At 35.9% G+C, this 25,068-nt stretch overlaps 1 protein-coding gene across 4 annotated transcripts in view; it reads right to left on the minus strand.

Moving 5' to 3' along the window:
- LOC107571172 (AMP deaminase 2-like) overlaps positions 1-15,459 on the minus strand; it is a 28,205-nt gene extending 12,746 nt beyond the window's left edge. For 2 of the 4 annotated variants that reach the window (XM_016257458.1, XM_016257459.1), the window contains exons 1-10: positions 15,223-15,459; positions 13,700-14,036; positions 7,268-7,398; positions 6,413-6,543; positions 5,492-5,560; positions 5,313-5,418; positions 2,955-3,141; positions 2,728-2,869; positions 1,271-1,360; positions 1,057-1,186 (exon numbers count right to left, since the gene is read on the minus strand). In XM_016257458.1, the coding sequence (XP_016112944.1) occupies positions 1,057-1,186; positions 1,271-1,360; positions 2,728-2,869; positions 2,955-3,141; positions 5,313-5,418; positions 5,492-5,560; positions 6,413-6,543; positions 7,268-7,398; positions 13,700-13,787 (1,074 nt within the window). In that variant the 5' untranslated portion in view covers positions 13,788-14,036; positions 15,223-15,459. Of the gene's footprint in view, positions 1-1,056; positions 1,187-1,270; positions 1,361-2,727; positions 2,870-2,954; positions 3,142-5,312; positions 5,419-5,491; positions 5,561-6,412; positions 6,544-7,267; positions 7,399-10,710; positions 11,063-13,699; positions 14,037-15,222 lie in introns of those variants that run through there. The other 2 variants (XM_016257460.1, XM_016257461.1) reach the window with 2 other exon arrangements.
- Between the last annotated feature and the right edge of the window lie 9,609 nt (positions 15,460-25,068).

Genomic DNA, 25,068 nt, shown 5'->3' on the forward strand with positions numbered 1-25,068 from the left:
CTGTGTACTGTGTATATTTATTATATATACAGTATATATATATATATATATATAATATATAGGCTCACATAGTATATATTTTGAAAATATTTACATGTCTAAATTTATATTCATACAATTTATATTATAAATACATATATTTAATATATAAACATAACATTTTTCTGAAATATATACATGCATGTGTGAGTATTTATATATACACATATTAATATACACAGTACACACATATATTATGTAAACAAAAACTTATTTTGGATGCGATTAATCACGATTAATCGGTTGACAGCACTAATAATAATGTAATGTATAATTATGATGTTTTATATGATATTTATATATTATTGTTCTATATTTTCTGCATAATTTATTCTTTTACAGTTAATTATACTATTATTATATTTATTTTTATCATACAGTAAAAGTATTTAAATTTGTAATATTATTTTTACATGGTTAATAATTGTTATTTTATTAGTCTATTTATTTCAGTACTCTAACACTCTACATTAATATTCAAATGTTATATTTTAAAAAATTCTAAAACTGTATATTTATTACTATTATTTTTTAACATACTGGTACAAAATGTATAACCTGAATGCACTGTAAGTCGCTTTGGATAAAAGCGTCTGCTAAATGCATAAATTATTATTACAATTATTATAAATTAGTATTATATACATTACACATTTATTACATTTGTGATTATATCATTTATTAAAAAATATTCAATTCATCTACTTTCATGTTGATGATTATTTCTATACTAGCAAATTTTATTCTATTCTATTTTTAAAAATATTTGTATATTCTAATACTCTACACTGATATTCTACTTTCATTCAGCATATTTACGTATGTACATAATGATATATTTTTGATGATCAGATTGCAGATTCTTTAATCTCTTCATACATATGTTGCTAATCTATTTCTCAGTCGATTTAATGATTTGAATGGTTATTACTACCTTAAACGGGATGAGCACCTGTCCGAAACGGCTCCACTGTGGTTTACAGTAAATAACTTCAGCTAACTGAAGGCATGCGTCACCTTGCGTATGTTGTAGAAGTCTCTGTGCGGCACCTTCTTCTGCGCGGCGAGCTCCTTCATCTCGTTCAGCAGGACGTGCATCTGAAACTTGGAGCTCAGATACTGCAGCCGCCGGTAACAGAACGACTTCCTGCAGAGAAACGCACACATCAGACACGGTCGAACGAGCACACGTACGCCGAGCCCAGTGCATGCTGGGAAACGAGTCACTCACACGGGGCCGTTAATGATGAGCGCCATCATCACGTTCATGTCGGCGATGTATTCCTGCAGGTCTGGATACGGCAGGTCCAGCTCGGTGCTCCTGCGGATCATTTCAACACAGACGTCTTTGTCAAGCCACACTTAAGTGCTAAAGACTAAGACACTTTTAGCAGTGAATGAAGAGACAAACCCCGTTTCAACCCTAGCGAGTCGTCTACATAGTGAGTGTCTTTAGGCATCATATATGCACACACTCCTGTCATGAAGACATTTTTTGTTGTTTGAAGATTAGCATTTTCAAATTGAAAATTACATTTAAATGTAATTTTTGTATTACTGATTATTTTTGTTGTTTTTTTCAATTGATTTTCTAGATGTATTGATTTGATTTATTAATTGGCATTACATTTCTTTGAATTTCGGTTCAATTTGCTTCTACTCGAGTGTTATTTTAGTATCATTTATCATTTTGTATCAACACAATCGTTATTTTATGAATTATATTTTCTGTATTCATTTTAATTTTACTTTAAGTTTGAGTAATTTGTTGTTTTTGTTGGTTTAGTTTTTTTTTTTTTTTTTTAAATATGCCCATTTCGTTTTTTTGTTGTTGTTGTTGTTGTAATTTTAGAACTTAAACTAAAAGAAACATTTTAGAATATTTTTAAAAATATTTTATTTCAGTTAGTTTAAAAAAAAAAAAAATTTAACAATTTTTTTAATAGTTTTATTTATAGTTAACGATAATAACCCTGCATAGAATCAAACATGCTTACGAGTTTTTATACTTTCTTTTTCTTTTCAATTAACATAAATATGTTTTTTAATTGTTAAATTTTAGTTAACAATAGTAACACTGATTCTACTTTATTAAATTAAAATTTGCATTGAAATTTGGCATCCTGACTGCCAATCCCAGAATGCACTGTGTTGTGTGCAGTGAAATTTAGTTTATTCTTACAAGAACATTTATTTAAAAACATATAAATAGATCTATTTACAAAATAAATGTATTTAACAATTATATTATTTAGAACAGCTATTCAGAGCAATAATGTATTGCTAGATTCAACAAACCCAGTCATATTTTTGTTATTGTTTATTGGATATTTACTTGTTTGCTTCTTCATGGTAAAATAAAGATTTTTTTTAAGAACACTGGAGTTCATTTTACAAGAAAAAAATACCTATTTCAGTCTTTTTACGTCAAAATTTTACATTGAATTCAATGCTTTCCTTTCTGTTTCTTTGTAATTAATTGTGAGATGTACTAGCATTTTCTGAGTGAGAACCGTTTCTGCACCATGTTTTTTTCCAGTGTATTTCTGTTCATGTAGACGAGGGTTTGAAACAGACTCATGTGTCTTCATGACCCATTTTTCCTTTCGAGGACGTCCCCAAAAGGAGGTTTAGCTAAATTTAGCTAATTCAGAGGACGTCTGCAGTCGGTTTGTCCCCGAAACTCACTTGTCCATGGGGTTTTGTGCGGTGTAGACGTGAATGACTCCATCCACCATCTTGCAGCTGTATCCAGCGTCCGGCGGCAGGTTCTTCATGTCCTGCCCCTCGTACGGGTGCGTTTCTGACACCGGCGCGTGAACGGACATGTCTGAGAGACACACGCACACACACACACACACATAAGTGCTGGTTTGTGTTAGGTTCTGCACACATGTCGAAGCGCTCACACACACCTGAGTCAACCGGACTCTCGTGAAGGTCCTCGTATGCGTCGATGTCCGGCGGTCTCTGGCTGAGCTCCTGCAGGGATCGTCCAGTGGTTTTATAGAAGGTCTGCAGAGACAGAGCCATGTACTTCTCTCTGATGAACAAGGCCTTCACAACACACTTCGCTGCATCCACCAGATCCGTGAACGGCACCTGAACACACAAACGTCACAAGAATCCATCTAGAATCAGTGCATTTGTCCTGTTTTACAGCAATAAGATATCTAACTTAAATTTGACAACTTAAAGAAAACGTAATATTAAGAATTTTTTATATTTTAAATAGGGATGCACCGATATGAAAATTTTGGCCGATACCGATAACCGATTCTTTTAACTTAACCAAACGCATTCTATATGAGATAAATCAGATATACATCAAATAAACACAATATTACAATGTACAATTGCACAAAAGGCTGCAAACGAACAGCGCGCATCTGAAGTGTCTCTGAAGGAAATAATGCATTATTTATCGGCTTTAAGATATCGGCCAAATTTTCTTATCAGGCCGATACCGATAACAGAAAAAATTAGTATTTATCGGCCGATACCGATATGGTGGCCGATATATCGTGCATCCCTAATTTTAAAGAACAAAACATTGAGAATGTAGAAAAAAAGTTGTTTAAAGACAAAAACTTAGAAAAGTTAATATCAAGATTTTTTTAAAGAACAAGCTTAGAGAAAAAAATAATACTAAGAATATTTAAAGAACTTAGCGATACTTAACGTTAAGATTTTTTTTTAAGTAGTAAACTTTCAAAAATGAGAGGAAACTTAACATTAACAAACTTTTAAAGAACAAAACATTGAGAATGTAGAAAAAAAGTTGTTTAAAGACAAAAACTTAGAAAAGTTAATATCAAGATTTTTTTAAAGAACAAGCTTAGAGAAAAAAATAATACTAAGAATATTTAAAGAACTTAGAGATACTTAACGTTAAGATTTTTTTTAAAGTAGTAAACTTTCAAAAATGAGAGGAAACTTAACATTAACAAACTTTTAAAGAACAAAACTTGGAAAACTTGGAGAAAACCTAATTAATATTTATAAAATTTAAAGAGCAAGACGTAGAACTTAGATGAAACGTAGTTTTAGGAACTTTTTAAAGGACAAAACTTACAGGACTTCGAGAAAAACTCAATATTAAGAACTGCTTAAAGAACAAAACATTGAGAATGTAGAAAAAAACTTTTTTAAAGACAAAAACTTAGAGAGAACTTAATATCAAGATTTTTTAAAGAACACAAGCTTAGAGAACTTTGAAAAAACTGAGAAAACTTAATATTAAGATTTTTTAAAGGACAAAACTTACAGGACTTCGAGAAAAACTCAATATTAAGAACTGCTTAAAGAACAAAACATTGAGAATGTAGAAAAAAACTTTTTTAAAGACAAAAACTTAGAGAGAACTTAATATCAAGATTTTTTAAAGAACACAAGCTTAGAGAACTTTGAAAAAACTGAGAAAACTTAATATTAAGATTTTTTAAAGGACAAAACTTACAGGACTTCGAGAAAAACTCAATATTAAGAACTGCTTAAAGAACAAAACATTGAGAATGTAGAAAAAATCTCAGAGAAACAAGTTTTTAAAGACAAAAACTTAGAGAAAACTTAATATCAAGATTTTTTTAAAGAACAAAAGCTTAGAGAACTTTGAAAAAACTGAGAAAACTTACTATTTAGAATTTTTAAAGAACAAAACTTAGAGAAGTTAGAGGAAGACTTTTTCTGTATGAAAATCATGCTGATACAGATTTGTTTTATTAGTAATTTCTACATTAACTAAATTTCAGTTTGAATAGCAATTTAAGTTTTCCATCTAATGTTTCAACTTCAGCAATTTCAATGAAGAAAATTATATATTTTTTAACAAAAAAAAACTTAAGACTAAACTGATTTTATCACGATTTATCAAATATTTATTCACATGTTAATAACTGATTGCTCGCTTGATTTTTTTTCTCATGTTGTTTTCAAATGATTTATTGATTTCTCACTTCAGTCAAGGATTTCTTAAGTGATACTGAAATTTCGTCATTTTCTTTTAATTCTACTTCCTTAAATTCATAATTCAAATGGAAGATTCACACCTAGCAAGAATTTTGTTAAAAGTTAAAATATTATGTGTTTGTATTCAGTAGATTGCTTTTAGTATTATTAACATTGTGAAAAGTGCTACAAAAATACTACTTGAGGTTAATTTGCACTTAAATGTATTAGTACATATACAGTAATGAGTGCTGTAAAATGTATTTCTCTGTTTTATTGTCATTTTTTCACGCAAACTAACTGAAGCTGGTTTCTCTGGTTCTCACCCCACACTTCTCCTCTCCTGAGATGGACACGCGCTGGAAGTTTTTCTCCACAAGTGTCTCCATATGATGCAGGTCCACCTCGTCCACATGACAGTCCTTCAGATACCTGCAGACGGACACATGAGATGAAATACACGGAGGATCGGACAGACAGAGACGGACGGACGGCAGTGACTCACTCCAGGTCTGCAGCGCTGTCTATTTTCATGAAGTCTTGTTTCGCTCGCAGCAGAATCTCGGGCTCAAGCCTTGAAGGATGTGAAGGACACACACACACACACACACAAGAGGAGAGAGTATAAATCACTCGGATTGATTTTTCTAAAGAACTTTCATTTAAAATGCAGCAGAGGGAATCTGAAACTCTCCACCCGAGCAGAAAGAGTGTATGTTTAAGCATCTGTAAGAGACACAAACCCAAACACACCCACACAAACGCCTGAAACGCGGCCAAACTGTGGCCTGTTGTGTCTGTGTGCGATTATGAACGTCTGCGGTATTTGTTGGGTGTTTTGGGTCAGTGTGTTCAAAGCAAAGAATTCACACAGATCACAAACAAAATGCCTGAGCAGGTGCAAAGACATTATAATACACTCCAGGCCAAAGTATCACAAACAAAAGATTTTTTGACTTTCAGAAACTTCTCAAAACATAATTTTGCCTGAATAGAAGACTTAAAATATTCTGAAATATGCTTACAAAAATCAGTCTAACGACTCAGTTAAAGATCTTTAGGATCACAGTTGGAAGGGAAAGTTGCTTTATTTTTAAGTTTATTTAACACATTATATGCTTATAATTACAGCTTAATAAATCAATTGAAAGTATCTTATTATTAATAATAAATAATGTTACCAAAATTATTAATACATATCTTTAAGATTAATAATATTCCCCTTTTATTTTTTATTTTTTTATTTTACTTTACAATGTTTTTATATTTTTTTATTATGTACTTGTGTTAAATATTTTATTCCAAAATCTCAATTCACGTAAATTAACCTTAAACATGAAATATATTCTGATTGGCTTTCAGTGTGCGCAAAAACATTTGTTGCATTACACAACTACATTACAGTTAGGATGTGTGTGTGTTGTACTTGACGTCTTGACTGATCTGTCGCTCCAGACGGTGGCGTTTCTCCTCCAGCTGTTCAATAGGACTCTCTTCAGGAAACTCGTACGGAGCGCAACGCATGTCGCTGTCCGTCAGACTCCTCGCCAGCAGCTCCTGCACATGCGTTTTACACACACATACATGTTACAAGCACACTTCATGCTGAAGAGCAAACGCACACACGTGTTACGAACAGACGTTACAAATGCTTGTTACAATCATACACGCGTTACAATAACACATGTTACAAACACACGTTATAAACACATATGCATGTTACAAACACACACACACTACAAACATGTGTGCATTACAAACACACACATGCGTTACTGTCATACATGTGTGTTACAATCACACATTACATACACGTTACAAACACACACGTTACAATTATACATGTGTGTTGCAATCACAGTTTACATACACACGTGTTACAAACACACATGCATTGCAATCACACACACGTTACATACACGTGTTACAAACACGTTACACACGCATTACAATCATACATGTTACTCACACATTACAAACACACACGCATTACAATCACACACACATATTACACACGCCTTACAATCATACATGTTACACACACACACGTGTCAATCATACACGTTACACACGTTACAACCTCGCACATTACAATCACACACACACATTACAAACACACACGCATTACAATCACACACACACACACGTTACAAACACACACATATTACACACGCCTTACAATCATACATGTTACACACACACACACGTGTCAATCATACACGTTACACACGTTACAACCTCGCACATTACAATCACACACACACACATTACAAACACACACCTCAGCGATCTCCTTGTATTTGCCGTCCATGGATGTGCGCAGGTCGATAGGCAGGTGTTTGTGGGTGACTGGTGTGCCGGGCAGAGAGCGCTGGGACATCAAAGGCCTTACGTCAGCAGAGCCACACAGATCTACACACACACACACACACACACAGTTATTAAAGATGCTAATAATAGTGCTGTTAATATCAGTCACTGGTACTGGTGCTCATAGTTGTGTTCACTCACAATTTTCACCTGCTGGACAATACAAAAAAAAAACTCCACACACAGAAGGAGGGACCCGAGTCAGACTACAGACAAGAGGATCACTGAGACAACTCACACCAGACAAGAAGAAAAAAACGCATAGCAACCACACAGCGACCATCTACGGTGCCCTAGTAACCTAGTAACGCTCTAGCAATCATCTAGAACACCCTAGCAACCGCACAGCAACCAGGAACAACACCCTAGCAAAGCTTTAGTATCTACTTAGAAACATTTAGCAGAATAAATTGACCGACTAACTGGCTGGTTTTTGTCAGAGTCATTCATGACAGCAGTGCAGCATTCAGTGTGGAAACCATCCCATACAGTATGAGCCGGAGTGTCTGATTCTCATTATTAAAGCACAGAGCTCATGTACAGATGACACTCATTCATCAGTGTCAGTAACAGACGCTTCACACTCACACTGCAGTGCACTCAGTTGTGCATTAGAAACAAATCTAAGATGAATCAGAAAACAGTAATATATTGATGAAAAACCACTTAAATAATACAAGATATTTTGAAAAACATCTGGGGGTTTTGTCTGTACAAAGAAAGCCAAAACAATGTCCATATAACGTTCTTCAAATATCGTTTGTGCTCTGCACAAGAAATATATGATGTTTCAAAACTGTTTATTTATTAAACTGTCTTTATTATTAGCACTATTTATTATTAGTGTTTATTAGTCCAAGTACTTTTTTCTTTTACATTTCCTATCAATTTTTGTTTCTCTCTGTGTATTATATAAAGAAGTATATGAAAATTGAAGTCTTCAATTAAACTTAATTTTGATATTTAAAATTTACTGTTTCTTTTCTAAAATACTGGAAAGGATTGCTGCAGCCCAGGTCCAGGATCATCTTTATGATAATAGTTTGTATGAGCAATTTCAATCTGGCTTCCGTTCACATCATAGTGTTGAGACTGCATTAGTTAAGATTTCCAATGATTTATTGGCAGCTGCTAATTCAGGACTTCTATCTAGTCGTTTGTGCTCTGCACAAGAAATATATGATGTTTCAAAACTGTTTATTTATTAAACTGTCTTTATTATTAGCACTATTTATTATTAGTGTTTATTAGTCCAAGTACTTTTTTCTTTTACATTTCCTATCAATTTTTGTTTCTCTCCGTGTATTATATAAAGAAGTATATGAAAATTTAAGTCTTCAATTAAACTTAATTTTGATATTTAAAATCCAGCCCAGGTCCAGGATCATCTTTATGATAATAGTTTGTATGAGCAATTTCAATCTGGCTTCCGTTCACATCATAGTGTTGAGACTGCATTAGTTAAGATTTCCAATGATTTATTGGCAGCTGCTAATTCAGGACTTCTATCTATACTTGTTCTGCTTGATTTGAGTGCAGCATTTGATACTATCTCGCACAGTATTTTGTTGGACAGATTGGAGTCTATTGGAATCATGGACACTGCCCTGACTTGGTTTCGATCTTATCTAAGGGGTCGTACTCAATGTGTACAGTTGAAGGAGTTTACATCAAAGCCTTCATGTTACTACTGGGGTTCTGCAGGGCTCAGTTGTGGGTCCTCTCTTATTTATCTTCTACCTCTTGGTAATATTTTTAAAGAAATTTGGCATTCAGTTCCACTGTTATGCTGATGACACCCAACTGTACCTATCCTCCAAACCCACCTCTACTTTTCCTCCGTCTATCCTCTCAGATTGTATAGCTGAGATTAAAGAGTGGTTTACATCAAATCTTCTTAAACTAAATAGTAGTAAGACTGACATTTTTCTTGTTGGCTCAAAAACCAATCTGGCCAAGTCTAAATGTTCCTCAGTGAATATTTACAATTTTCCAGTGTCTGTGTCTAAACCGGTTAAAAGTTTGGGTGTCATCTTTCACAGTACTTCATCATTCGAAGCACATATAAATAGTGTTATTTGCTCCACATATTTCCACATACATAATATTAATCGTCTTCGCCCAGCTCTTTCGGGTAATGAGCACAGTGATCCTTGTTCATGCTTCAGTCACTTCCCGTATTACTGTAATGCTCTTTTTTTTGTGGTCTGCCTTCAAAGCTTCTCCATAAACTTCAGTTCGTACAGAATTCAGCTGCTTGAATTATTTGCAGAACTCCTAATACTGAAGACATTACTCCCATGTTACAACACTTGCATTGGCTCCCGGTTAAATACCGTATTGAATTTAAAATCCTTCTCCTTACTTACAAGGCACTTACTAATCTTGCTCCTTCATACTTATCTGACCTTCTTCATATCTACAGTCCGACACTTTTTTTTTAAAATGTTGCCTTAAGACCCATCTTTTTAGGCAGGATTTTATGTGATTGCTTGTATGATCGTATTAGGTCTGTTTAGGCTGTAATTATTATTTCTGTCAGGACCACTATCGTCAAATATGATTGACAATTAGCATACAGTTTGGATTGGCAGTATGGTTCTGTTTTGGGCAAGAACTCCCTGCGCATCCATGCAGCCTAGCATGGATGAGAGCAGGGAGAGCAGCGATAACCCCCCCCTAGGGTAAACAGAACAGAACCAACATAAATGTGTTGCAGATGTCGTTAAAGTTCAATAATGTTATGTACACATTTTAGAATTAGTCTGATTCAAAGGAGAATCAGAAGGCTGAATCCCGACTGACAGAGGAGGAGCTGGGGATGGAGGAGGGTAATTAGCTACTGAGCAATGCGAAAACTGCTGATAATACTGAGGGACCTTATATATGAATGCTTAGATAGGTGTCGTATTCCCATAGGTAGATGGTGATCAGCTGAGAGTCACGTGACCTGCCAGAACTAACGCTACGCTTGATTGTTGTTTAAGGTTGATTGTTTCAATGTAATGTGTCCTTGAGTGTTATGTAAGGCGCCTATTAGTAAAATGGGTAAAAAGATGGGTATGTATATACAGTATGTATGTATGTATGTATGAATGAATATAGAGAGAGTGACAGTTATAAAATTGGCATTGAAACAACAATTTTCCTGTCAAAACACTGAGGAGTTTGACTCATCATGTGACTTTAAGGTGATCATGTGACATGCGTTCCACAACATTCCATTTAAAACACCTCAGCCCAGTGCAAATAAAGCCATCTCACACACACACATGGATACAGAGAGCCGCATGCAGAGCTGACAGGATGCGTGTGCGTAATGAGTGTGGTAACTGTGTGTAATGTGTGCAGTACCTGCATGTAGTCTGATCTCTGCTGGGATGCTCAGGATAACAAGCACTTCCTGTCCAGCTGTGTGTGTGTGTGTCTGTCTCTCCCTGCAGCGATTCTCTCTCAGTGTGTGTCGGGACACTCGGGTTCACTCGTGTTTGGCTCATACCATGTTGCAGATGGAGGTGGGGGGGGGTTTGGTGGCGGGATGCACCACTGTGTGTTTAAACCCCACTGTGTTTACAGTGGAATCCTGGGAAAACCAGCATGAACACACCTCTGTCTGTGTGTGTGTGTCCCAATGCAGCACTAGCGTACTGTGCAGCACAGCAGCACATACTCTGTAGTGTGTACTTGTGCACAAGCAGTGCGCTACACTGTAGTCACGTGACCTCATTACTTTACATTTTATTCAAGAAGGAAAGGAGAGAAATGAAGCGACTCTCAGTGGAACAAGCCAATCGCGTGTCTGTTTACTCCAGAACGCACACCAGCCTGAAAAATAGTTTTATTTGCGTGTATATGTATATTTATATATATTTTTTTATTTTTAAATACGACATTATCATATTTCAATATTATATTATATATTTTATTTATTATTTTATTAAAATTGTTATTATATTGAGTCGTTTTATTATCTATATTAATATTGTATTATTTTAGAACTACTTTTTTCTATGCGTTTTATTATTGTAGCATTTATTAGCCCCGCCTCTCAGTCAAACGAGCCAATCACACGTCTCTTTACTCAAATGCACATTAGCCAATCTACCCTAAAAATAGTTTTATTTGTGTGATCGGAGTTTTAGAAGAATTTGTTGACAGATTTTTCTCATTTGAATTTAAATAATGTGACTTTTTTTATGAGCATCTAGAAAATGATTCGCTGAAGTTTGTTATTTTTCTTTAATATTATCTCTATTAGTAGTAGTGTTTATTAGTATACATCATTTTTTCTTTTAAAAATTTTCTATTGATATATATTTTTGTAACGTGGTGTTTTGTTGCACATCTAGAAATTATTTTCACTAGAGTTTTCTAAAGTCTTTTTAATGCATTAAAAAAGTCACTTTTTTGGAAATTTTCTTCATATTTTGGTGTTTTCAACCAAATATAAGATGGCCACCGAGTGAATGGACATGCCTTAAAGGATTTAATTCAGAAATATCATCTGCAAATTACAATTTATGGCTCTTTTAAATTTTTAAGCCATTTTTTTTTTTATTGTTTATTTTTATTTTAGTTTCCATACAACCAATCACAAACTGACATATTATTCTGTTTCAGATAAGCCCTGAACGACTGTGATTGGCTGTTCTATTTCAGTCTTTTACTGTGTATGCAGGCGGTTATTGAGCAGAATAAGCTGAGTGAAATAAATTGTCTGTAACCCAGTGTCTAGACTGAGCTTTAGAAACACACACACACACACACACACACACAGAGAACACATTTAGAAGCTGAACGCACACATTGTGTTGCTAACGAGAGATCTGTGTTCATTCTGTGTGTGTGTGTGTGTGTGTGTGTGTGTGTGTTTCAGTCTTAAAGGCGCAGAACAGCAGGAGACTAATAATTTGTAGGTGTCATAATGTGACGGGTGAGTGTGTGTGATATTAACTGATCTCTGTGATTAACTGTACTTTAAACTCTCAAAGCCTTCAGCCTGATAAGACTATAGCTCACACACACACACTCTCTCACACACACACACACACACACACTCTCACACACACACACACACACACTCATCCAGCAGATGGAGCTCTACAACAGAAATACAAAACGGTTTGTTGTGTAATAATAATAAATATTGTATGTAAAGTCCAGTACAGGTCCATTAAGATTATATAACAATTAAAAAATATTTTAAAGAATAAAAAAATATATAATTTATATATAATATATATGTGTGCTTGTTTTAATTCTACTAATAATCATTAGACTACAACAATTAAAACGATATGCATTATATGTTGTTATATTTTGTTGTTTATTTTATTATTTTAGTATGCATTTATTATTTTTAATAGTAGTAGTAGTATTTATGAAGTTATATTTAAATGTTAAAGAAAAAATAAATTTTCATCTGTTTTGGACTGTCAAATCTTTAAGCTTAAAATATGCATTTCTCACACATTTTGTGTTTATTGGTTTACACGTTTATTTTTTTTACATATTGTTTTATTTATTTTATTTATGTTGTTTTTATATTGCGTTGTTTTATTATTTATATTAACACTGTAATTTATTATGATTTTAGTATTTATTTATTATTTTTAGTAGTAGTAGTAGTTTATGCATTTATATTTAACTTTAAAGTTTTGTGATCTAAATGCTTACAAAAGTTTTTGATTGTGAAATGTTTTCTCTTATTTGTTTTCATTAGTTGAATGATTTACATTTTTGTTTGTTTGTTTGTTTGTTTGTTGGTGCAATGAGTCAACACCGAGACTTATTCTAGACTCATATATTGTTGTGCTATTAACGGAATTGTCTTGAAATCGTTGCATTCTCGTCTCTTTCAGATAAACCAGAAGGTTGCAGGTACAGGCTCCTGTGTAATTCATGAGCTCTCACGTCACACGCCTGGACCAACACTTACCCACAACCCCACATTCCTGCACTCCGCACTTTTCATTAATATATTGATGCGCTCGGGACGAAGCGAACAAAACTGACTGGAAAATGATGAAAGTTGTCCGTTTCTGTTCTGAGCTCAGACAGAAACACTGACCTTCACTAACTCACCTCACACGTGTTTGACCAGTGCAACGGAGATTAGTAAATACATTTTAAATGATTTAATTCAAATGTAAAAAACACAGTTAAAAAAATTATATTTAATAAATATTCATTTTAATATTGCATCCGTTTTGCGGAGTAAAAAAGCACTCAAAAAGAAAACAAACTCCAAACTGGCCTGAACTGCTCTGAAGATATGGTCCCCATCACACCCCACCCCGTCTCTCTCTCAGCCTGTCTGTCTCCCCTCTGCGGCGGGACTCACCTGGGCTGGTCCTGCTGTGTAAACTGCCTCTCTTGCAGGGTTTAGTTTTGCTTTTGCTCTGCGCCGGAGCTGCGCTGGGGTCCGACATGCTGCCGACCGTCCGTCTGCACACGGGACAGATGGAGAGAGAGAGAGGGGACGGGTGCTAGGAGACTCTCTTATCAGAGCAGGAAGACATGCACAGGGGGCGGGGCTTGGGGATCTCTTAGCGCAGAGGTGGAGGCGGAGCCACTCCCTTCATACATCAGCAGAGGGGAGGGGCTTAGGATTCCCCCACAACATGCTCAGCCTCATTTTGATCTGTTGCTGCAGTAACCATGCAGCAAGAATGACATCACTGAGAGAGAGAGCGAGAGAGAGAGAGAGAGAGAGAGAGAGAGAGAGAGAGAGTGTGTTCCAGTGGCAGGCTAGCATACTGTTTCTGCAGTATGTAGAGGTTTCTAAAACGACTTGAGCGTTTTGTTCAGATTAAAAGCTATTTTTTGGGGGGGAAAAATTAAGATGAATTGTGCATTAAAAATGAAAAATATACATATAAATAAATAAAATGGATTTCATAAATGATCTACTTGTAAAATTAAAAAAAGATGCAAAATTTTAAAAAGAATTGTGCATTAAAAATTAAAATTAGAAATAAAAATACCTAACATAAATAAATACATACATACATATATAAAATTAACTGAAATGCGTTTTGTTCAGTTTAAGAGCAAACATAAAAAAGCTAATATAAAATATATAAAAATTTAATAATATATATAAAATTAATTGTGCATAAATATATATATATTTTTTTTTATATTTTATTTATCACACATATATATATATATATACATATATATATATAAATTAAAATGACAAAGAAGCAAAAAATAAATAAACAAAAACAAGCAGTAAGTATAGAAATAGCAAAAAGAGTAAGTGTTAGAGGGCTAAATTTTAAAGAAAATAGATTCAAATAAAAGAGTGGTTTCAGTTTAATATGTTGCAGGCTCATTTTTTGGTAATATGTGATAATAAATCAAATTGATGGTAATAAATAATCAAATAATAGTGGGCTTGTTGTTGATGATTTGTCTCGCGAGAGTTGGCAACAGTGATGCGACACGGTCAACACAACGCAATAAAGCGCTGATAGCGGGAGTTTCGCTCGAGAGGAAGCGATAATAATCAGATCTGCTGTTCATGCGGACTTTCAGCTCCATAAAACTGGGAACTTTGACCTGGTTAAACATCCGCCTGATCGGAAAACAGTTCCGTTTAGCTCCTCTGATCTGCTGTGGACGCGAATTAAGTCACACACACACACAAAACCTGGTACTGAAGAAATCATTAACGCGAGTCCAGTCAAATGCAGAAGTGCCAAACAATGAAAACATCAATTAGCTACAGATCCGCAGATGAACTTGAGTCGAGAGTAAACAGCGGTAGTTACCAGAAAACTGAAGACTCGTGTATTACAGTTGTGTGTGTGTAGTTATGCAGAATTATGCTTTCATAGAGTTTCGTTGTTCTGGACTCACTCGACATGTCTGTAGATGCTGATCCGGTTTGATCCAAACTCTGCTGCTGAGGAAAAGATGATGCTAATAACAATGATAGCCTAATGGTAGGTAGTTTCGGTGTTTGATGTCAGCCGAATAACTGCTTAAATTCTTCCGTTAATCCAGATTCAGCTCGTTGATGAACTCGGGAGTAGATTCGGAGCGTTCAAATTGTTCAGGAACTTTGATAAAAATCGCCGAAAAATGGAGTCGCGCTTAAAGGGACCGCGGCACATTTACGCGGGACCAATCAGGACGCGATTAGATTAGAACCTACTCTGGCTGAGTCCAGTTACTTTAAAACAATAAATCGATAAATAACTTGCGCTGAATCAGTGTTTTAAGAGTGAAAGTAGATGGTGTCTGGGCTCTGTTTCATTCCGTCCAGCACCAGTGTTGACGCTGTTCAGTTTCTCTTCAACTTTCAAAGTACTTCATTGCCTTTTCCATTATTTTAATTCATCATTTTGAATCCAATCCATCAATACACACAAAAAGACGGCGACTTGTATAGCTCTTTATACTTTTTTACATCAAATTATATATTGTGCTTGTACTGTAGTTTACTGCCAGATTTGATGATATTCACGCAATGAACCTTAAACATCATGGATGCATGTTGCTGTAAAGGGTTTGTCTTTTATTAGTAGGTTTTGTTTAGTTGTTTTCTCATGTGTCTCATGTTCTCTTCCTGGTGTCTTATTTGCTTATGTGTTGTCTTTGTAGTCATTTGTTCATGTTTGACATGATTTGTGTTGTGTTGTATGTTAATTCATGTCATGTTAATTCAAGGTTTTTTGTTTGTTTGCTTGTTTGTTTTTAAATCCAGGTCATAATCATAAAACTATGTTGGTTTCAAATGGTTATTATCTCCATCTAAAAAAAAAAAAAGAAGTCCAATATTGCTTGAAAGCAAAGGCAAAGGCGGCAAATAGATTTGATTTTGAATGGGTGATTGTCGCCATCTTTACTTTTAGTCATTTAGCAGATGCTTTTATCCAAAGCGACTTACAAATGAGGACAAAGCAATCAAAATCAACAAAAGAGCAATGATACGCAAGTGCTATAATTCTCAGTTAGCTTAACGCCTACACGTAGCAAGGTTTTTTTAATTATATAATAAATAGAAAGAAAATGTATAGAATAGAAAAAGAATAGAGCAAGCTAGTGTTAGAGGCCTTTTTTGCTTTTGTTAATTGTATAAATAAAAAGTAAACAAATAAAAATACAAAAACATTAGAGAAGCTAGTGTTTTTTTTTTTTTTTTAGAAAACAAGTAGTTAGTAAATAACACTCCTGATGTTAGTTTTCATGCAGGGAATTCATTTGAAAATGTGAGATCAGCAAAAGCTTGTTGATTTTCATGATAAAGGAGATGGACGTGGGAGCGGAAACTGTGACTGAGGTCACAGCCAGATAAATATTAAAGTTCAGTCATGTTTCAGAGTGTTTTCAGACATTTTAAGCATCACTATTGTGGGCTTTACAGTGAATTGATGAAGGAAATGTTTCTCAAATTAGTTTTGTTCTGGTTGAGTTTGTGGCGTCTGGTTGGTGAGTTTGAAATGTGTTTTTATGGCTTCGTTTGCTTCAGTTCTGGTACCATGTAATAAATTACTGGTTATATTAGTCAGAAAGGATCAGGCATGTGCACACATAGACATCAAAGGGGGCTTGAGCACCTGCCCTTTTTCTTCCTCGAGAGAAAGTGCCCTTTTTTCTGGGGAGTGTTTTTTTATTTATTTATTTATTTAAATAAATTAATATATGTATATATGTGCGTGTGTGTGTGTTTCTGCTTGCGCACAGCTTTCCCTGTCAAACTAATAAAACAAAATCAAAATATCAGGTCGGGTCAGGAAATGTTGAGACTCTGTCGAGTTCTGATGCCTTTGCAGCTACACAAACGTGAACAATTTAGGCTTCAGTAAAACCGGAGTTTTCCCTATATGCATTATACGCAATGCAATGATTTAACTTTATCAAATTTGTTCTTAAAATGCCTTTTTGATCAGTCTTGGTTGCTCTCTGTGTTTCTTCCTCGTCTATTTGAAAATCTTCATTCATCCCCATTTATCTCTATTCGCTCATGTTTTCAGCTCGTCTGCCGGTTCCTGTCATCAGCAGTAACTCTTCAAACTGCTCTTCATCATCATCTTCATCATCATATTGTTCACTGGTGTGTTCAGTGTTGAATGTGGGTCATGTGACTCTCTCCTGGTACAAAGGAAACAGTTTATTGTCCAGCATCAGTGTGTCTGATCTCAGCATCAGTCTCTCTCTACCTCTGGAGGTGGAATATCAGGATAAAAACAGCTACAGCTGTGTGCTCAACAATCCCATCAGCAACCAGACTCAACATCTGGACATCAGTCAACTCTGTCACACATGTTCAGGTACAGCAGCGCTGATATTAGAGCTGATATTAGTGCTTATTGACTGAGCTATATATAGCTATAGGGCTATAACTGATGTAATTTCTTACAAACTTTTTTGTTTTTGCATATGTAAATATTTATGAGATTTATTAATTTATGGCTTTATATATATATATTCATCTTTTTCAGAAACAATTGAAATCTAAAGCAAAATGCAGAAAATTAACGTTTCAAGTGGTTTTGTCATAACTACTGATGATTGCTGCTGATGAACTGCTGAAGCTTTCACTCCGGAGGGTAAACCCTTTGAAGGGATTAGGGCATAGGGATGAACCCTTCTGAATGGAACGCAGGGCCTGTCTCAGGTACGCTCTCATAATGAGCTACAGGTAGTGGTGATTCGGCCTGAGAGGGAATAGAGTGAGTGAAAGAGAGAGAGAGAGACCAAGCACAACACAGACTCAGGGCACATGACCACACCCACACATTTTGTAAACCAGAAAATAATAAATTAGTAAGACTAAAACAACAACAACAACTTGTTGGGACATAACACTACACTTCTTCAGGAGTAAAGACCAAGATAAACTCACACGTGCTTCAAAGAGTTATTTTGCTCAGATTTGCCAAAATACCAAAGTCTGCAATCAAAAACCAGAGATCTCATGTGTTCTGATATATTTATATCTAATGTGGTTTGATCTGTTCATCTGACATCAGCATGTTTATTATTAGATGAATGCGGTCAGTGTATCTGTCAGTAGTTTGAAGGCTTAATTTTCTCTCCTGTTTATGTGAACCAAACATTCTGACTTCCTCTCCATACAAAACATCATCTGAAAATATGAGAGAACACTTTTCTCCACACAGTTCTAGCAGGTGATCTGTTCATGATTCATAAAGCCATTTGAGAAGCTCTGAAATCAGTCTGAGAAGAGAAACAATTGAGACATTTGATAAGAAATGAACGACAAACGAGCTGAAGACAGTTACAGGAGAGAGCAGAGCCAAACACTCTCAGGATCTCAGGATCAAACGCTGCTTTAAGACACTTTTAACTTCTCTAGACACTGATCATGTTATGGGGTCAGTTTATTTCTGTTGAAAATGATCTGCAAGAAGCTGCAGCTTACTGGAGCTCAAAGCGGTCAAGTTATCATGTTGTGAAATGAGCAAAAAAAAAAGAAGCTGGACAGTCACACATCAACACTGGAAAAATATTCAGCTATTTCAACTGTCAGAAGAGTTTAACTTCACTTTACTACAGATCGGCCTCACATCAGCGCATCTGTCATTTCATTACTGAACCAGTTCTGACGAGTTTGTCTTTTTATGTTTGTGTGGACTGAAACCGTTGAAGATGTTTGACAGATTTTGGTTCTGTTTGTGTTTGTGGCGTCTTTCACAGATGCACACACAGTACAGACGCGCACATACGTGGAGACGCGCACAGAAACTTGTCATCAACGCTGTTTTAATTTATCAGTAAAATAGTTTCGCAGCTGAAAAGCTACATGACATTTCTCAGTAGGGAGGTTCTTGAAGCAGATCAACTTAAAGATTCACTATTAGTAGACGCTGCTGCTGAACACTGCTGAGAGACGCAGGTATTCACACGCGCTTAATCTCTCTCTCTCTAATAACTGCATTAGACTGCATATCAGTGGCCCAAGCCTCTGTTATTAGCTTTAAAATGACGTTTTGGAATTTGCAACGGAAGGTTTATCTTGAAATAAATCATCTGAACAATATCTCGAGGTGTGGTTGTGACACCAGGCCGTTAAAATTATTAGAGAATTAATGTACTTCCAAAGTGGTTATGTGGCCACGACACTGGAACATATAAAATGGAATGGTCTTTCTCCATTCTCAAACAAATTAAGCCATTCGATTTTTATTGACTGAATGCAAGCACTTATTGCGATGGAAAACACTGTAACGGTTTCCACTGATTACAAAATATTTTTGTTTGCTGGGGTGGTAATATTATATAGGCCTATTAATGAGGAAGGTGGGCCAAAAAATAGTTTTGCCTATGTCACGATAAGAGGTAAAATCCGGCCCTACTGACTGTTTGTGTTTGTTGTTCAGGTGTGTTTGCTGATTCGATGCAGTGAAGTCAGTGTCAGTGATGGAGGGAGATTCAGTCACTCTACAGCCTGATACTGAAATTAGGGCTGCACGATTAATCGAATGTGATTGTCATGCGCATCTTGTCAGTAAAGCTGGTTCTGTGATTAGTAGTAAATCTCCAGCACATGCTTTCAGATGGAGCAGCATTTACTACACAGAGCCGTAGATCACTGACAAGCTACGCAAAATCGCGTTCATAATCGCAGACGATTTAATCGCACGATTATGAAATCGAAGAAATCTTTCTGCGATAATAAAAGCTGTTTGCGTAGCTTGTCAGTGAACTACGGTTCTGTGTAGTAAATGCTGCTCCATCTGAAAGCGCATGAAAATACCACATTTAATAACATGTTTTTACTCCAAACTCACTTCATAACGTCAGTCGAGTGTTTGAAATAAATCCTTCTGTGAGATGACGTGGCTTCTTACACAGAATAAGGCACGGAACATATTTCACAGTATTCTAAGCAGTGATAAAGGCTATGTCGATTAGCATTGCATTATTATATACTTTGTTATAATAAAAATTATAAGACGAACTCAGATATAAAACCATATATTGTCGTAGTCGTGTGTTTATTAGTCACGTTGAATTAATGAAAGCAGTTAAATCTTCTGTTTATTCAGCAACCGCTATCGGGATTTCCTGGGTTTCTTCTGCGAGGCATATTTGAAGTTTCAGTGTGAGAGTGCCCTCTGGCCTTCGGATTATTGGTGATCACAGAGCCGTGCTTCACTGAAATATACGCTTGACAATCGCAGCTTCTGCCAAATCGCGATTTATCGCCTTTGCGATTTAATTTCGATTAATAACAGCCCTAACTGAAATACAGACACATGATGAGATAATGTGAACATTTGGACATCCAGAGACTTGAGTTGCTCAAATCAATAAATAGACTTGAATCTTTTCCACATATGAAGGTCCTGATGGGAGATTCAGAGACAGACTGAAGCTGGATCATCAGACTGGATCTCTGATCATCACAAACACCAGAACCACAGACTCTGGACTTTATCAAGTAATCATCAAAAACACAAAAGAGATCACATACAAATTCAGTGTTAACTTCTCTGGTGAGTCACAATTACAGTGTCATTAATGCTGCTAGTCTTCATAAGTCAAGTCAAGTCAAGTCAAGTCACCTTTATTTATATAGCGCTTTTAACAATACAGATTGTGACAAAGCAACTGAACAGCATTAATTAGGAAAATAGTGTGTCAATAATGCAAAATGACAATAGTAAACACAAATTTTTCAGTTAAAGACAGTTCATCAAATTGAGATGATAATTGATAAGAATTATACACGAATAATTAAACAATCCTAGTCCTTTAATATCACATACACATTTAGGCTATTGATAGGTTTTAGCTGACCCTTTTCCTCTCACGTGCATCTGATTGACAGATAAACCTTGCACTCTCATTTCAGAGATTCTGTCTTTAATGTTGTTTATTCAGCAAAGAAAAGGTTGCATCAAGTTAAAAAGTACAAACTTTATCATTCAACTGAACTGTGCACATGTATTTTAACACTTACATTATATACCTATGTTCTGTTAAAAAATGGGCCTTTGAGAAATTTCTCAAATGATCTTCTTTTGAGAGCGTTTTTTTTTTCAACCTTTGTTACTGTTATGCACGTAGTGAACTGTGACAATTGTTGTGTAAATCCACCATAATGTTACTTGAATTTCAGAAAACATAGATGCAGACCTCTACATTTCTCTCTCCAGAAGAAAAGACTAAGGTAACCTCACATGTGCTTCAATTAGAGTTTCAAATTAGTTATTTTGCTCAGATTATACTAAAGTCTACAAATCTACAGATCAAAAGCCAGAGATCTCATTATTATTATTATTATCAAATTTTCCAAAGACCAAATCTCACAGACAGTTAACTAAATGCTAATTTCTCCAAACAAACAATCGCATTTACCGTATGCTTTCATTAACTTTTACTCATGAATTTAGTTCTAACAACACAGGCAAACATTATAAATGCGATTCACTGGTTTTTGAGTCAAAATGAACCCTGCAATGGGTTTCCTCCACCGTTTCATCTGTACAGAAGTGTGGTTTGATCTGTTGGGTAGATAAACAGCTTCTGCTGGATGTATATCAGTAGTTTAGTGTGATAAACTAGTACACATGCGCAAATAAAAGTGCACGCCTTCACTGCATGATTTAGCCTGTTGGAATGACCCCAATATTCAAGATATGAGGGGAAAAGTCTGTTTGACTTTTCATATCATTTACACTTTTCCTCATATAACATAGTTGGGCATGGGCAATATCACATTAGCAAGAGTGCTGTTTTTCACAAATACCAGCAGGATTGCAAATGTTATTTTGATTTCACACAACAACTCAACAAACAAGAACTTAATATTGAGTTACATTATATTGTCTGTTTTTGCTCTATTTGCTATATACAGCTGATGTCTCTGTGCAACACTTGGTACTAAGTATGTCACGAGCCGATTTTAACCGATAGTTTTTTTATGACAGCTGTCATGCCGGTGCAGTAGGTGGCGGTATTCTCATGCCAGTAGATTTTCCAACCGCTATTAAAAGAAAAAGATGTTCAAATGTGCATGTTCAACCACTATTAAATCCAAAAGAAGAAGAAATGTATGTGTATGGCTGCATTCCACTCCACTTTTAGACACGCACTCACAAACTTCCCTAAGCACTTACCCTCGGGGGAATCCCCGCTGCCATTTTGAAGTGCGTTCCACTTCGTAAAGTGGATGAGGGAAGTTTATATGGACAGACCCTCGGCCCCTCAATTTTGACTGAGGGAGTGAGTCTGCTTCATCGCAGATCGCGTTTAATTCATCCCCACCCCAAACAACTCTATAATATATAAATATATTTTTTTACATTTATAACAGCCCAAGCATACCTATATGCATATAGAATGCTGCACCAAACAAATTCGTAAGTGGAAAAATGTAAACAATAAACCAACTCCATAGAGGATTCTAAGTGATCAAGGACTTAGGCCCTGATCAGACAGAATGCATTTTTTGCAGTGAGAGGAGCCTTTTTTGAATTGTTTTCGGTTGGCAGTTAGCTTTCTGTGTGCTGTTTATGCGCTCTGTGTGCCTCGCATTTTCACCGCCTGCTGCGCCTCGCGTTTTTGCAGGAGCGCTCTGAGCGTCTGAAGTTGAAGAAAAGCAACTCTGAGCAGAAAAAGCTCTCAACGTCATTCACCTTTTTTTCCCATTGTCCAATCGAAAGAATGGAGAGGTGGGCCTTCCGTAGTGGTGATGAAAGTTTACCATTGCTTAGAAAAGCCGGAAACTGCAATGATGTAGGAGAAACTTTTGGTGTATGTCGCGAGTTACCCGGAGCTGTATTTTTTAAGGTTTCTGCTAATATGACAGTTTACTTATGCCGAGTTCACACTGCACGATTTTCAAACTCGTCGGATCGCCATTGTTTTCACACTGCGTGACACTCTGGGGTAGCATTCAGTTGCTGCTGTGTTCACATTGCACGATGGATCGGCGACAGGGGGTTTCACACTGCATGACTTCACAATAGGAAGAATCGCCGACAGCTCTGTCTGGTCCGCAAACTACGTTTCACAACAAAACACACGCGAGAAGTGATAAGAAGTGATAAGGAAATAACGCGAGAACCCGCGTGCGTCAGTTCTCGCGAGCAAGACTGTAATTATTAAAATATATATATAGCCCGCAAATTTTCTGTGAGCTGATTTCCAGCAACAAGGAGAAAAAGAAAAACAGATTATGCAGGAGGGAGATGCAGGGAACAGGGATTGGGTGCATGTTCTGCAAAGAGAGTTGGAGGTAAATCATTTTGCAGTAACTGTTATTGTAAGAGCCATATTTCATATTTTCACATTTTTATTATGTAAATTTGGTACAATAATTGTTCTTGTTAAGTCATTTACTGTCGAATATATTTATTTGGTTTAAATTTGTTCTTAATGCGCATGTTCAGTGACGTCGTTTTTTGTAGTTCACTCAAAAAGATATTGCAAACATGCACAAGTTCAGACGAACGGTGGGAGAACACAAGCATTTGACATTTCAGAATTGTATATGATATAGCATAAATTTGGCTTACAAGTACAGTATCTGAACTTACCCAACCATGATAAAGTCTGAACACTGATAGGTTCACCTGTTTGGGTAACGCCAGCCAATTATACTGGGTCTATAGCTCACTCTGCTACAAATACAAGCTAGGAAGATACGTGTCAAAACTTGTGGAATAACTAAAAGATATTCACATATCCCGTACATGTAAGTCAAAAGCTTTCTCCGTTGTTTAAACTAAGAGGACTTATTGCAAGTGCGCACTTAACAATACGTTAGAGGAATACCATGCATGCGAAGTCAGAAGGGCTCATTTGTTGTGGACAAACAACGTCACGCAGTATTGTGTTTAATGGAGTTATGAATGAAGGGAGATCGATCATCTTACTGCTTGCAAGAAGTGTTAATGAGCAACTTTGATCGTAAGTGAATTTGCACGCTTTGAAGTTTCATAAATGGCGGATAACAAAGACGACGAAGATGATGCTATTACGAGGTCTGAACGCAAGAGGGCTTGGAAGAGAAGCTTCACAACAAGATAAACGCCAGAAAAGGCAAGTTGAGGCAATTGACTGCAAAAGCAAATGAGATTGAACTGCTTATGGAGAATGTTTGCAACTTGAATGACGTTGAAAACAAGCAGTTTAAAATCTACAAACGGCTGTTTGAAGAATTTGTTGAAAGTAATGCATCAGTGTTGCTGTATTTAATAGATGAAGAGCATGATGCCAATCAGGATTTCTGGTTTCAGCCTAAATTAATATGCTGCAAAAAATTCATGGAAAAAGTGGAGTTATGGATTGAGGAATCCAAGAAGTGCATTAATGTCTCAAATTTGTGACAATGAAGTCTCACCAATGGACAGTGTGTCAATGGTGTCGTCCAAGACGATCACTTCTAATAAGTCAGGAAGTGGAGCAACATCTGTTTCCAAAAAATCCTCAGTATCCTCAGTTCGTCTTAAGGAAGAAGCTAATAGAGCAGCTTTGTTGGCTAAAGCAGCCACTTTGAAGGAAAGGCAGGCATTGGAAATGAAAGAAGCAAAGTTAAAGGCTGAAATGGAAAAGTTGGAAATAGAAACGGCTCTTGCAATGTCTAATGCCAAAATTAAAGTGTATCAAGATTGTGAAGAACAACAACAGTATGCAAGTCAAAATGGGGCTATCCAAGCAGTTGATGTATGCATTCCAAAACAGGAGCATTATGAATATGATGAATACAGTGTATCATCAAATCAC

Source organism: Sinocyclocheilus grahami, unplaced genomic scaffold (genome assembly GCF_001515645.1).
Source record: "Sinocyclocheilus grahami isolate Dianchi unplaced genomic scaffold, SAMN03320097.WGS_v1.1 scaffold1556.1, whole genome shotgun sequence".
Taxonomy (NCBI): Eukaryota; Metazoa; Chordata; class Actinopteri; order Cypriniformes; family Cyprinidae; genus Sinocyclocheilus; species Sinocyclocheilus grahami.